This window comes from Nycticebus coucang, chromosome 13 (assembly GCF_027406575.1).
Source record: "Nycticebus coucang isolate mNycCou1 chromosome 13, mNycCou1.pri, whole genome shotgun sequence".
NCBI lineage: Eukaryota > Metazoa > Chordata > Mammalia > Primates > Lorisidae > Nycticebus > Nycticebus coucang.
In genome coordinates, this window is record NC_069792.1 from 18,038,749 (window position 1) to 18,054,567 (window position 15,819).

Genomic DNA, 15,819 nt, shown 5'->3' on the forward strand with positions numbered 1-15,819 from the left:
TAATCCACTTCCAATTTTTTGAATTTGTCTATTCTGGGTATCTCCTATAAATGGAATAATACAATATGTTTGTCCTATTTCACTTAGCATGATGTTTTCAAGGTTCATCAATGTTGTGGGTTGTGTTAGTACTTCATTTTCTTCTGCTTTTATTGATTTGAATGATTTTTTTTTTTGTAGAGACAGAGTCTCACTTTATGGCCCTCGGTAGAGTGCCATGGCATCACACAGCTCACAGCAACCTCCAACTCCTGGGCTTAAGGGATTCTCTTGCCTCAGCCTCCCGAGCAGCTGGGACTACAGGCACCCACCACAACGCCCAGCTATTTTTTGGTTGCAGTTCAGCCGGGGCTGGGTTTGAACCCGCCACCCTCGGTATATGGGGCCGGCGCCCTACTCACTGAGCCATAGGACAGAATCTCATTATGTTGCCCATGGTAGAGAGCTGTGGTGTCACAACTCACAGCAACCTCAAACTCTTGGGCTTAAGCATTCTCTTGCTTCAGCCTCCCAAGTGGCGGGGACTACAGGTGCCCACCACAATGCCCAGCTATTTTTTGGTTGTAGTTGTCATTGTTGTTTGGCAGGCCCGGTCTGGATTTGAACCTGCCAGCTCTGGTGTACGTATGTGGCTGGCGCCCTAGCTGCTGAGTTACAGGTGCCGAGCCAACGATGAGCATTTTTTCACATATTTGTTAGCCAGTCGTCTGTCTTCCTTAGAGAAGGTTCTATTCATGTCTCTTGCCCAGTGATATATGGCATTGTTGAGTCTTTTTGTTGATTAATTTGAGTTCTCTGTAGATCTTAGTTATCAAGCTTTTGTCCGATTCATAATATGCAAATATCTTTTCCTGTTCTGAAGGTTGTCTATTGCTTTAATAGCTGTGTCCTTAGCTGTGCAGAAGCTTTTTAGCTTAATTAAGTCCCAAAGGGAGAATTTTTTAAAGCTGCCTTTTAGTTTTATGGTGGAGCTGGTGCAGCACCATTTCAGCAGTAAGCCCATTGTGTCAGTGTTCCTCTTCCTCCTCCTCCTGCCCAAACCCCCCGTGGTACCATAAATATGACACAACATCAGTAACGGCCCTGCTAACCCAGTATAAGCAAGCATTCAACAAGAGAAAGACGTCGCAATCCAAGTGTACCTGCTTACAAGATATAAAAAATTTATGATGTGTGAATGTGAGGAAATAAAGAGAGGTAGCGAGTATTGAAATTGGAAAAGTGGTGGCTCCATGTTTTTCATCAGAATGAAATGATTGTCAATTTCAAAGACTAAACCCCACAAGTTTTATGGTGTATTTGCATTTTAAAAATGTCTATCAATTTATCCAACTATCAGTTATTTGTTGAGATAATAAATTCATTTAAGCATTTTTCAAAATAAAATAATCGAGCCCATCTTACCAGTTAATCCTGGTAGTTTGCTTCTGCATCACTGTTTCCTAAGCTTTGTGTTTCCAGAATAGACCCCTGTGGATCTGCTAACTGGGGATTGGGGCGGAAGTGGAAGTGGCTCTTGGGTATGGCATGGGACAGTCATGCGCTGAAGAGATGAATGTAGGGAGCCAGAGCCGCGTCTTGCCACTTCTGGCTCCCATGCCGGGGTTGGCCAACGAGGATTATACAGGAGAACTGGGATGAGATTGCCTCGGTTTCTCTAGGCAAGAGACAGTTCTCTAGGTTCCAAAGAGAACAGAAACCAGCAGTATGGAGCCTGACTATTATTTTCATAATAAACTTTTTATTTTGAGGTTAGTGTAGATCCACACGTAATTATACAAAATAATACAAAGAGATACCACGCATTCCTTACCCATTTTTCCCCACTGTTAACATCTTGCAAAACCGTAGCACGACTTCACAATCAGGGCATTGGGATTGATGTAGTCAAAATACAGAACATTTCCATCACCATGAGGACCTCTCATGCTGCGTTTTTATCCACGTTCACCTCCTCCCACCTCCACCCTTTCCTTAGCCCTGAGCAGCCACTAACCTGTTCTTCATTCCCGTAATTCTGTCATTTCAATAATAATATATAAATCAAATAATACAGGAAGCATCTGTTTGGAATTGGCCTTTTTCACTCAGCATAATTCTCTGGAGACTTATCGAGATTGTCGTGTGAGTCAATAGTTGGTTTCTCTTTATTACTGAGTAGTTTTCTAAGGTAAAGATGTACTATAGTTTATGTAACAATTTGCCGCTGATGGATATCTGGATTGTTTCCAGTTTGGGGCTATTATAAATAAAGCTGCTATAAACATTGGTGCACAGGTTTTTGAGTGAACATAAGTTTTAATTTCTCTGGGATAAATGCCAGGAGTACAATTACTGGGTCATGTGGTAGTTGTATGTTATAAGAGACGGCCAACAATTTTTCAAGAATAGCTCTTCAATTTTACACCCCCCACCTGCAATGTACAGGTGATCCAATTTCCTGCATTCTCCTTGGCATTTGGTGATACATACCCTTATATGTCTAGATCTACCTTTTGATCTGTGGACATAGATGTATTTTTATACATAATTAATTTTAGCCACTCTGATAGGTGTGTAGTGACAGTCATTGTGGTTCTACTGATATCCACGTGCTTATTTGCTGTCTTTATGCTGCATGCTTTGGTAAACTGTCTCTTCATGTCTTTTACTAATTTTCTCACTGAATAACCTGCTTCATTATTGTCAAGTTTTGAGTTTATATATTCCAAATATGAGTCTTTTGTTAGCTATGCGGTTCTTAGATATTTTCTCCTGGTCTGTAGCTTATCTTTTTTTGTTCTCTTAACACAATCTTTCACAGGCAAGGTTTTCATTGATTAAGTTTGATAAGATATAATTAATTATTTCATTTCATTTCATTGATTTATTTTTTGAGATAGAGTCTCACTCAGTTGCCCTAGGTAGAGTGTTGTGGCATCACAGCTCACAGCTAACTAAAACTCTTGGGCTCAAGAGATCCTCTTGCCTCAGGCTCCCGGGTAGCTGGGACTATAGGTGCCCACTACAATGCCCAGCTAGTTTTAGAGATAGAGTCTTGCTCTTGCGCAGGCTGGTCTCAAACTCCTGAGCCAAGCAATCAGCCTGCCTCGGCCTCTCAGAATGCTGGGATTACAGGTGTAAGCCACTGTGCCTGGCCAGGTACAGTTAATTTATTAACTTTTTTTTTTTAATTGTTGCTGTTTGGCCGGGGTTGGGTTTGAACTCACCACCCTCAGTATATGGGGCCAGCACCTCACTCACTGAGCCACAGGCACCACCCTTTTTTTTTTTTTAATGGAACACGCTTTTGGTGTCAAATCTAAGAACTCTGCCTTAGCTTTAGGTCTGAAAATTTTTCTCTTATGCTTTTATGTCCCAAAAGGTTTTATAGTTTTACAATTTTACATTTAAATTCAAGATCCAGTTTGAGTTAATTTTTGGAAAAGTATAGACTTAGGTTGAGGCTCTTTTTTTTTTTTGCCTCTGGGTGTCCAATTGTGCTAGCGCCATTTGTTGAAGAGGCTGTTTTTCCTTCATTGAATTGCTTTTGAATCTTTGCCAGAATCAGTTGGATAGATTTGTATAGATCTATTTGTAGGTTCTCTATCTGTTACTTTTATCTATGTCTATTCCTTCACCAATATCACAAGCTCTTAATTATTGTAGGTGTATAATATGTCTTGAAATTGGGTAGCATGAGTCCTTCCTCATTATTCTTCTTTTGCAAAATAGTTTTAAGCTCTCCTAGTTTCTTTGACTTTCTACATAATTTTTAGAATAATCTTCTCTATATCTATAAAAACATTTTACTGAAATTTTGATAGGAATTGTGTTAAATCTGTATATCAATTTGGGGAGAATCACCATCTTTACTATAGGAAGTCTTACAATCCATGAATATGCTAAGGCTCTCTTGTCTATTTAGTTTTTTTTTTTTTCACACTTCACCAGCATTTTGTATTTTTTGGCCTGTAAGTCCTATGTTTGTTTTGTTAGATTTATAGCCAAGTATTTTACTTTTTGTAGTAATCATATATGATATTGTATTTTTTGAATTTCAGCATCTATGTGTTCATTGCTTTTATATGGAAATAAAATCAATCAACTGAGCTTGCATCCCTGAAATAAATCTCATTTGGTCTGGTCATGGTGTCTTATTCTTTCTATAGATTGCTAAATTCTATTTGCTAGCATTTTGTTAAGGATTTCTGAGTTACTTTTTGAGAAGGATATTGGGCTGAGTTTTCTTTTCATCTCTCTGTCTGCTTTGGTGTCAGTCTTCATAAAACGAATTGGAAATGTTCCCTTGTCTTCTGTATTCTGAAGGAGATTAAATTGGTGTTCATTCTTTTTGAAAAATTTGATAGAATTCTCCAGTGAAAGCTTCCAGGCCTTAAGAGTTCTTTATTGGGGAATTTAAAAATCATAAATTCAATATTCTTAATAGTTATAGTTATTTTGTATTTTACATAACCTTATTTTGTATAACCTTAATAGTTATAGGGAGATTCGAATGATCTAATACCTAGTACATGAGTTGTAACAGTTTGTGTTTTCAATTAATTGGTTCATTTTGTCTAAGTTGTCAAATTGGTATGTGTAGAGTTATTCATAGTATTCCCTTACTATTCTTTTGATATATGCTGGTTTTTTAGTGATATTCGCTATTTTTGTTCCTTTAGCCTTCATGTGAAAGCTATAATTTAGCTTTAGAGCAGAGCTGAGTACATTGGATACTGATTTTTTTCTATTTTTAGTAGAGTCAGGTCTTACTGTTGCTCAGGCTGCTCTTGAACTTCGAACCTGAAGCAATCCCCACCTTGGCCTCCCAAAGTGCTAGGATTACAGGCAGGAGTCACCATGCCCAGATGATATGCTGTATTTCCATACAGTTCAAATGTATTTTTTTTTATTTCCCTTGAGATTTTATCTTTGAACTATGGATCATTTAGAAGTGTTTTTAATTCCCAAGCATTTGGAGATTTTCCTGTTACCTTTCTGCTATCAATTTCTAGTTTGATTTCATTGTAGTCAGAGAACATACTCTGTATGGTTTTAATTCTTTTACATTTGTTGACATCTGTTTTTTGGCCCAGGATATGGTTTATCTTAGATTATATATTCCTAGGTGCTTGAGAAGAATGTGTATTCTGCAGTTGCCGGGTGGTCTCACAGATCCTATTGGTTGATAGTGTTGTTGAGTTCTGTTACATCCTTGCTGACTTTCTAATTGTTCTCTTCATGGTGCTTATTTAAACATACCAAACTGCTGAGAGTAATGTGTTGATTTCATTAAGTGCTTATTATATGCAAACACCCTGTAAATCTTTACTTTGCATTCTATCATTTAACTCTCCCAGTAACCTAAGGTGTCATAGACTATTACTACCCTCATTTTGCTGAGGCTCAGAGAGGTTAAGTGACTTCCCACCAAGATCACACAGAGAGTAAGTAGCAGAGCTGACGTTCTGGTCCAGGGTTGTTTAACTGTGTGTGTGTAACCCACACGCAATCTGCTTCTCTATCAAGATCCCAGAAGGGCTGATACATTTTCACCCAGTTCATATTTGAGTAAGGATGCAAATAGTAAAGTAGTGGCTACAGGGAAAGTCCTACCAAGATGTGGCGTCTAATGTGGTCCCCAATGACTCCCGTCTCTTAGTATTTGTGCCCTGTACAATACAATCCCTTCCCCTGAGTATGGGCTAAATGTAGTGATTCACTTCCAATGGACAGAATGTGGCGGAAGTTATGGAAAGTCACTTCCAAAATTAGGTTACAAAAAGACTGTGGTTTCCATCTGGGCCTGTTCTCTCTTGCTCTCTCCCTTACCTGCTCTGAGGAAATCCAGGGGCCATGTCTTAAGCTATCTTAGGGAGAGGCCTCTGTGGCAAAGAAGTGATCTCTCTGGTCCACAGCCAGCGAGGACCTAAGGCCACCAACATGAATGAGCTTAGAAACATCCTCCCCTAGTCACACCACATGTCCTCATTCCTTGGCCTCCTGCTGACACCTTACTGCAGCCTGGGAGAGCCCCGAACGGGCAGCACCACCAAGCCACACCTAGATTGCTGACACACAGAAACTGAGGTGACACATGCTTGCTGTTTTAAGCTGCTCAGTTTTGGGCAAAGCACCCAACAAAGAGAAAGAAGTTGCAGGAAGCCAGACTTTTTGCTTCTGATGCCACCTGTAGCTGGAATTCCAAGGAAGTTAAGAGATGACAGAAGCCCCTACTAGGGGTGGGAGTGGGGACAAAAGAAGGAAAGGACCTGATTCCTGTTCACATGTGTCTCTCCGGAAGAATATCACCTCACATGATTCCCATGTACCAACAAGAGGGTGAAGGCAGCAGAGGACAAACAGCACGCATCAGCAGAGAAGGGGCTGGACATGGCATTCTGAGCCTGTTGGGCTCCTGGGAGGCAGAGGTCCCCTGATGCTTCTAGAAGGGACACAGAAATTTGATGAGCTCAGGGCCCAAGAGCCAGTCCTGGGACTCTGTGGTGAGATGGGTGGTGATTTTGCAGAAGCGGCACAGCATTGAGCCCCTTTTGCATCAGCCACCCCTGGAAGACTCAGGGTTTAACAAAGGGACCCAGTTAGTGTGAAAGATGATGTGCCAATGCTTGGCAGATGCAAGGTTATTGGATATTTCCATTCTCCCTGACTCCACCACCACTCTTAATGGAAATGGAGACTGAAGCAAGATGAAAACATTGTTTTTTCATAAGCACATAATATGTGTTGACTGTCTCCTGTCACTGCCACTGCACAGCTGTCACATGTCGGCAGCACCACTGTTCCCACAAAGACACTGGGTGAGTGACCTAGGTCCTTCCTTCCCATTTCTGGTTGCTGCCTCACTCAGATGGGAAATGTAAGTGGTGAGTGGTGAATGGCAGTCATGACCAGCAGGAGGGAAAGAGGTGCAGGGAGGGTCGTGGAGGCACATTCAGTAATGTCCTGACTCATCTGCATACGTGAGGATGGCCCGGCAGGGCAGGGAGGGGTAGGAAGGGAAGCCTTTCCTTAGTCATCTTTTTGGAAATGAAGCTTAATCTTAATTGATGGCTCTTGTTTTTCCCCCAAAGTCAACTGCCTTTGTATATGCCTCTCCCTTTTCCTATGGCTACACTGTGCCCTTCTCTTCCTTGGAACTTTAATTCAGGATGACAGGGCTGCTGTCTATGTTGTGCACTGCAAAAATCCAGATGTACCATCCATACCTTGTGAGATAATTTCATAAGTCATTGCCCAGAAATTTTCCAAGTCATTACCACTGAATTCTCCTTATTCCAATTCAAATCTTAACAAAGATTTGAACATCTGTTAATTACCATCTGTTATTACCATAACCTTAACCACGTTGGAGGTTTGGAAGTGAAGAAGGACAGAGTCTCTTCCCTTGGAGTTGGTGCAGGAATGAGACTGGTGCTAAACACGTAAACAAGGTAAGTTTGTATGTTGTAAAGTAGAGGTTGCACACAGTGGGGAGGGTGGTAAGACTGTCAAACTTTAGCTGGAATATTTGGGAAATACATTCTTACGTAATGCACATGACCATAAACAATAGACGTTCTGTGCTTAACCATTTTCCTTCTTTTCTTTTTTCCTCCTAAATCTTAAAACAGCAGACACTGAATTGCTATGTAATCATTGGACATTTGCTACAAGGTAATAGAGTTAATTTCTTATTAGCTCTGGTACTTATCTTAGCAGGATAAAATGATGTTTTAATAAGAGAAAGTGAATTACTCAGTAAACTGAATAGGAATAATTAGAAAATTTTATTCTCTAATAATTATAAAATTATGGATTCTTCTGTGGGTTTGGGAGTGGCTGAGAGACAGATTTTGTAAACTTAGCACATTCTGAACATTTGTGAGGTATGTTTTCTAAGACCTGGGAGAGTCTTCAAATTCCACAATTCTACTAGAGCATGTAATTTCTCCCCAAAACACAGTAATATATAACTAATGTGTTTAAATATCCCTTGTATTCTTAATAGTTTTATGTAATTGCAAGACTAAAGAAATTTGTAGGGTTATTTTCTGGCCACGACTCATCATTTTATCATTGTCTTAGATTTTCTTTCACTTTTATTCCTGGATTTTTTTTCACTTTCATTACTAGTGGTTGGTTTCATTTTCATTTGAAGAGTTTTTTTTTTTTTTAAACTCAAAAGTCATTATACACTTGACAATGAATAGAGAACTAATAGAACATGTTTAAGTGTTAGTCCAAGAGGCTGGCCCACTCTTGGATAGGGACCCACTCAAAACATGAGCTCAGAGGACTCAGGATTCACATGAAGCATCCAGGACAGGAGAAACTACTGAGTCTGAAACTGAGGATGTCAAATCCACAGATGCTAAAGCTCTTTTGGTATTTAATAGACCTACAGCGAGAGGGCACAACACAGTCCCTGGTTCGCATCTTTATTGTTTTAGCATAAGTGACATCATTTTGAGGGGGACTATCAAGTGATACAGACCTGAGTATCATATAAGAAATTGCTCTAGAACTCCATGATTTGGATTTTCGGTCTTTTGCTATATATCCACTCTTATGGTTCAACCCTAACTTGTCACAAATCCATAAAGCCTTGGAACCTCAGACTCTTTCTCTTAATTAGGGCTGTCAAATCCAACTTCCAAGGGTAGCGGTGAGAATAATCTGAGCCACGGGTATAAGAGGTGTTTGTACACATGAAAGCAACCCACAAATTCAAGGTGTTATAGTCATTCAATTGGGTAGGGCTGACTTTAAAATCTTGCTTTGTTCCTTGAGCAGAATTAAGCACACACACACACAAGGAAGCCCTGGCTGGCTGAAATGGAAAAGGTTTAACTTACTTCTTTTACAAACCACTGACAGAAGGCAGGACCTATCCATTCTCTGGCATGAATACCACAGTTAATCCAGACAGCTCTTTTGTAAGGTCGTGATCTTCTGCCCAGCTGAAAACAAGAATATTCACAGTAACCAATTCAGGCTTTTATTTTTGGATTCACTGACCACCATAGTTTGATAAGGCTTCGGCATAATTCTTCACTATAGTTTGGTTCATTATGTGATGCATAAAAAAGATAAAGAGATTTCTTATCTACTTCAGAAGTCCAGGCTTATTTATGCAGAAACAATATATTAATTGCCCTAATTTATAATCAAAGAAACAGAAAACACAAAAGGAAAGGGGACATCCCTAAAGTAGGATTGCTTCTCCATGTTAACATAGTATGTGACAGTTAAGTAAAAAGCTAAATACCCCCGAGCCCCCTGCTTTTCCTTCTCTCTCTTCATCTTAAGGAATATTTTTTAAAGAAGTATGTAGTAGCTATGTTTTATGGATGGATAAATTCCACCTTTATTGCACCACAAAATGGAAACAGAAAACAACTTCATTTGTGGAATCAGGTGACAGATTATTCTCTGCAACCCTACTATAATATTACTTTTAACCTAGTTTCTAACCTAGTAATCAATAGTCAGTTCTTGATCTTATATTCATAGGGGATCTAGTTTTCATTGATTCATGAATTCACTCATCTAATATTTCAGGAAATCCCTTTTACAAATGTCAGACAAGTGTTCAGCCCTAGAGATAGAAAGATGAAAAGACAAGTAATTGATACCACGTCTGCATCAGTGGCGAGGGCAGACATGGAAGCCATCAATCAACCATTATGACGTGAGTATCTATAAGTAACCGTGGGAACATTGAGGGCTATGCTGAATTTTCCTGGGGAACAAAGGAGGCTTCTCAGAAGAGGAGCACTTGAGGACTTGAGCAAGACTTGATGTTTGCCTGGCAGACAAGTTGGAGGAAGGCATCTTAAGCTTGGAGGAGAATCTGAGCACATCATATTTGAGAAAGTGCTTCTGCAGTCTGAGCAAGGAATGGCCCATGAAGCTGAACGTGGAAGTCCCCGGGTAGCACATAAAAGCGAGGTGGCTTCCTCCTGTATTCTGTGAGAGGCCTTTATGCATGTGTGTTAGTGCACGCTCGTGTCTGAGAGCTCACAGCGACAGCAGTGTGGAGGGAGGATTAGAAATGAGAAGGTTGAGGATGGAGGCTCCAAGGAAGCTCACCACCGAGGCCATCACTGCAATAGTCCGGGGAGAACAGACCCAGAGGGAAGCCAGGAAGTCAGGGCAACAGCAATGAGGGCAAGAGACGAGATTGGGGCAGACCCAGAAGATATTTATTAGAAAGAATTGTCGGCTTGTGGTAAATAGAAAGTGAGCGGTTAACATAAAGGAGAGGAATTTAAGGTGATGCTCATGTTTCTGGACTGAGGGGAGAGAGGTACCTGTCTGAATCTGAGGTGCTTTTGTGAATGTGCAGGTAAGAATGTCAAGGAGGCAATGAGGCATGAACTTAAGGCTCCGGAGAGTGGATTCCTTGGGATAAAAAGTCTGGGATGATTGTTGAAACCGTGGGGCAGATGTACCCACGGTTATTTAGAGGTTTATGGCATAAAAGCGGAGCTGAGGATAGTCCTGGGCATTGATTACGAGGACCTAAGGAAAGGGCAGGGCAAGAGGAGCCAGGGAATGAGACCCAAATGGCCAGAGATAGAAGGAAAATCAAGTAGGAGTCATTGCTGAGTTTAGAAAGAGGCGTTTCAGAAGTATGTTGGGGCAAAGGCTGGGCAGTCAAAGTCTGAATGGGAAGTGAAAAAGTAGAGATGACTACTATAGGTGAATCTTTTTAGAAGTTTGCTGAGAAGGGTTGGAGAGCTGTAAGTCAGGAGCTAGAAGAGAATACACAGTCAAAGGACGGGAGTGAAGCCCACCTTACACATTTATGTCATTTTGCATTGGTTCATCTTAAGTAGCACCAACTCACAAACATGTCAGTAACAGTTTTCTCTATAATAGCCCATGGAAAAAATGAAGCATGGCTTAAAAACCTAAGGGAAAATATTTTTGAAATTATCAGATGATGTTACATGTAAGACTCCATGACAGACCATTTCATTTACTTTTATCATACATCAAAGATGAAAATGATGAATGGTCAGTATTTTGTATTTATAATAGTTTGGAGTTTTTTATTTTTACCTTTAAAATGAAAAGAGTTCTTCCCTCATATGATCTTCCGATAGAGAACATGTGAATGAGGCCTGAGTAGGTCTTATTCAGATGATGCATCCAGTTTTGAATCTAAGGGCAAATAAATAAAAACCATGTCAGACCCTCTCATGATGATGGAGCTTTCAGAGAATAAAAGTAACAAAAACAGAACAGTAGGTCGCATAATTCAAAGAGAACGCACAGAGTATAAAATTGAAGAAAAACCCAATTTTGTATTTTTAATTCTTTTTGGAACACTTAAAAATCACCTTTTCTGCCTTTACATTGAGTAGCATATGATACTCGTCTTTATATTGGGCCTGCTTTGAAGCATGGTTTCTACTACCATTTATCATCAATATCTAATGGTAGAATTTTACAAAAATAGTAATTGACATGTTTTGGTTTCATTTTGAAACAAAATTTATTTCCATTTTCTCACAAGTATTTAAGAGGAAAAGAAATAAAACAACTTCAGGAAAACTACCCAAACTACTCGAGAGTGTTTCTTAAAGTTCCGTATATTAGAATTTGCCACTGAATATGGGATGCTAAGAAAAAGGGATTATCTTTTGCTTTAGAAGATTATTCTACCGAGCCGCATATTGGAGGACATACTCTGAATAATTGCTCCAGTGACAGTGGCACATTTGAATTGCTCCATTCACACATACTTATCTGTCATCAGGAGAAGGTATATTTGAGATGGACAAACAAGCTGCTTCATTTCTGACTTTAAAAGCCCCCAAAGGAGTAAAGAAGTAACACAAAAATGTTCTACTGTTCTTTGATGTAAAAGGGTCTGTGCTGAAAAAATACATGTATTTTGCAAAGTACCCATATTTTCTTTCATTTCTATTCTCATTTAATCTGACATGCAGGATGTAGTTATATATACATACATCTCACATGTATATGCATATCTATATTATATTTTTAAACTTTGACTTTTATCTAGTGCATGTTAACAGTACTTTCGTGTGCCAAGTTATCTAAAACCTTTCCTTTACTTCTAAGTTCAAGCTTCTAAAATGTATGTTGAGACATGAAATATGTGGAAATAATTTTGAGAAGAGAGTTGTCATCAAGATAACACAAAATACTCTTAAGAAAAGAAGAAGTTATCATGAATTTCATGCCTGGCATGCCTTTGTTCAGTTCAGGGGAAGCACGGAAAATGTACATGTGAATTCACTCATTCATTCACCCTGTCAACATCTATCTATTTGAGGGTCTCTATTTTCCTGCCGCTGGGGACATAGTGGTGAACAAGAGAGAAGTGGCCTGCCAACATGGAACTTGCAGCTTATTATGAGAAAAAGGCAGTCATCAAAGAATCATACAATTACATAATTAAAAACCGTGACAGGCATCCCACGGTGTGCAGAGGGGGCACGTAGCACAGTGGGTGGTGGAGGTAGAGGGAGGGGTTTGATCCAGTCTGGGAGAGTAGAAACAACCATCTTCTTCTTTCAGCTAAAATTTGAAGAATAACAAGTTGTCCAGATGAACAGTAAAGGATATGGTGGTGAGGACAGAGGCGGTGAGTTTCCAGGTAGAGTAGATATAAGCAAATTTAGACGTGCAGAGACGCCACACACGAAGCTTGGCCTTTGGGAGATCTCGACTATGCAGAGCGTGTGGAGCAAGTGTCAAAGTCCTCTCCACCCCCTGCCAAACCACTGCCTTCAAACGCTGACTCGCTTTACTATCCATGGCTTCTATAACAACATGCCCTGACTCTCCCATTGAACATCCCATGTCCTTTGTAGGGGTGGGTTGGGTAAAGCAGATGGAAATTCAAATTATTTTGCTATTTCCCATGTCACAGTAAAAGACTTCATGGAAGGGGGTGGCGCCTGTGGCTCAACGGTGTAGGGCGCCAGCCCCATATGCTGGAGGTGGCAGGTTCAAACCCAGCCCTCGCCGAAAATCGTAAAAAACAAACAAAAAAACTTCATGGAAGGGATGAATGAACTGTGGTGCGTAGGCCCTGTGACCGCTGTGAGTACACATTCTGCATGTAGCCCCTTCCCTGACTTTATGCTTCTCCCACAAATGATAAAGATACGCTTGTAAAAAAACAACAAACCCTTCTTTGGTTACCTACTTCTTCTAAGGAGTGATAAACTTCATAATTGTATCCAGAGAGGGACCTTCGATTTCTCTGGGTTTGCAAGCTGCTTCCCTTTTCCAGTGTTTTCTGAAGATCTTCTATGAGGATCCTGGATTTGAAATGATAGATGTGATGAAAAATCAATTGAAATAAAACACAAATCAGGCAACGTTCAAAGAAAATCATATGTATCTATGACTACGGTGATCAATATTTATAAAAATACCAAATACAGGGAAAATGTTCTTTTTCAGGAAATTAAAACTGTTAAGTGGTGTAATAAATTTAAAGTGTAAGTAGGCAGATGTACCCAAATAATAATAGGAGTAATAACAGCTACTATTGATTGAGCAGCTACAACATCCAAATGATGGTTACAGACACTTAAATTCGGGTACTACTAATACCTCCTGGGAGCCTGCACTGTGCTATGTATTTTATACACATGATCGTAAGTTGACAGCCCTTCACAGTAGATTCTGTTGTTATCGTCATTTTAAAAATGAAAAAGCCAAGCCTCAAAAGTGTTAAGATGTCATTCTGCTGATCAGCGCAGAGCCTAAGTTTGAACTTGGGAAGTGAACCCAAATTGCAATCTTGGGATTCCCTGTCTAGAGTGACATGATGAAAACTGAGCACAGGCTGCTCTTCCCAGGTCCTGTGTCATGCCCTTGCCATGTCCTCTCTCCAGCTGTGGCCACCTATTCACAGCCTGTCCGTCACCCACACACTGTTGTTAGGTCACTGCCAGCAAACCAAAGTCAGAGAGAGAAGGGGAAGGAGTGGAGCTACTGAGGGTTGGAAAAAGCTATTTCACTGCCTGCCAGCAGCAAGCACGCCAAGAGAAGAGGAGCTCAACTCAGTATAGGGAAAACACTTGGAAGTGAAAGGCTGAGGCCAGGTGCGGGATTCCAGGCCGTGTGGGACTAGCTCTGGGTGGAGTCATTCGTGTTCTTTTTTTTTTTTTAGACAGAGTCTTACTCTGTGCCCTGGGTAAAGTGCTGTGGTATCATCATAGCTCACTTCAACCTCAAACTCTAGGCCTCAAGTGATCCTTCTGCCTCAGCCCCCCGAGTAGCTGAGACTATAGGCACCTGCTGTGATGCCCAGCCAGTTTTTTTTGTTTTTAAATTTTTTAGTAGAGACGAGGTCTTGCTCTTGCTCCTGAGCTCAAGCAATCCACCTGCCTTGGCCTCCCAGAATGCTAGGACCATAGGTGTGAGCCACTACACCAGGCCAGTCACTCGTGTTCTTGATGTGACATCTGAGCTAACCAGATATTGGCTTGTCTTTCCAGTGCTCACCAGCCTCCACTAACTAGAGCACAAAGTAGCAAGGCACTTCCTTCATTTGCAGTATTTGAAGATGTTACAAAGTCCCTTGGTAATTTTTCTGGGCCTAGCAGGTGGTTAAAAAGCTGCGTCTTCCTATTTTATTTTCCAAAGGAACCTATTACTTAATGGCTATTAAAAGAAATTTTAATGAGCATCTTGATCTATATAAGCTACTTAATTTTTAAAAATTACTTTAAATCATTTGAATACATACTTTTTGGTTCACTAAGGAGATAAATTTTCTTAGGGTCATACTGAGTAGAGGACCTTCTTTTTCATTTACTTATTGTTATCTATTGAATGCCCACTGTGGACAAAGCATTTACTTAGGAACTGATTATGGACTTAACTGTTCTTTTGTTTCAACCTTTTATTAACACTGGAAACACTTTAGAAGTCAAGATAAGGTGAGGTGGCTCAAAGCTTGGCCACGTCTCCTGGCAGCTGTTTGCTGTGGCTCAAAACGTGAATGGAACGTTACCACCATGTGTGTTAGCATTTTCTTTCTCTCCTTGCAGTAAGAAGTTACAGATGATGGGGTTTCTGTGGGATGAATAACTTTACAATATTGCTCAGATAGGTCTTGGGCCAAACGAACCTCTGTGTCAACGTCCTAACCTCCTTATGTGAGGGGAAAATCTGGGAAGGTCCAGAAGGATGCAAGTTTGGTTAGGGCTGAGATGGTGGTAAGCTGTCAACATATTCCAGTACTGCAGGTAAGCTCCATGTGTGTCTCCCTCCCCAGGATCATCTATCTACCTCTGCTGACGTTTTCTCATCCCAGGAAACTAAAGGGGGAAAATGAAAAGGTAGACCAATTTGCCAAAGCCAGCAATCCATACAAGGATCTCCTTTGAATCTCCAGTTTATAAACCCAGGGTACTTTAGTAAGGCAGCCCTAGGAAACTAAAACAGGTCTCTTTTTAGTAACTTACACTGTACCCTAGTACAGGACGTAAAGGACCAAGGTTAAGTTAAAAAATAATTGTGATATGGGAGGACCAATCTCATTTTCCTAGTCAAGTTGTTGACTAAAAACCAGTAGAAGACTGTAAGATGGACACTCAAAGTGGTCTTTATAAACTGTGGTATTTTCTTACTTTTATGGCTTGTTATTTTTCCTACCCTGGTTGTGTATACTCCTATAGCTATGACCAGAACTATTAAGAACTTTCCAAGTGATGTCAGCACTCAGTACAAAATCACCTCCCCAAAGTTTCTGGGGGTGGGGAGGAAACCTCAAAAATCCAGATTTCATTGTCATTTTTAACAGATATTTATATTTTAAAATGATCAAAAATTTTT

The 15,819-nt window shown here is 40.2% G+C and overlaps 1 protein-coding gene across 1 annotated transcript in view; it reads right to left on the reverse strand.

Moving 5' to 3' along the window:
* The window catches only part of CPA6 (carboxypeptidase A6), a 274,666-nt gene that overhangs the window by 60,725 nt on the left and 198,122 nt on the right, over window positions 1-15,819 (reverse strand). Inside the window, exons 4-6 of the mRNA XM_053559427.1 lie at window positions 13,175-13,289; window positions 11,053-11,154; window positions 8,841-8,945 (exon numbers count right to left, since the gene is read on the reverse strand). Of these exons, the coding sequence (XP_053415402.1) occupies window positions 8,841-8,945; window positions 11,053-11,154; window positions 13,175-13,289 (322 nt within the window). The remainder of the gene's footprint in view (window positions 1-8,840; window positions 8,946-11,052; window positions 11,155-13,174; window positions 13,290-15,819) is intronic.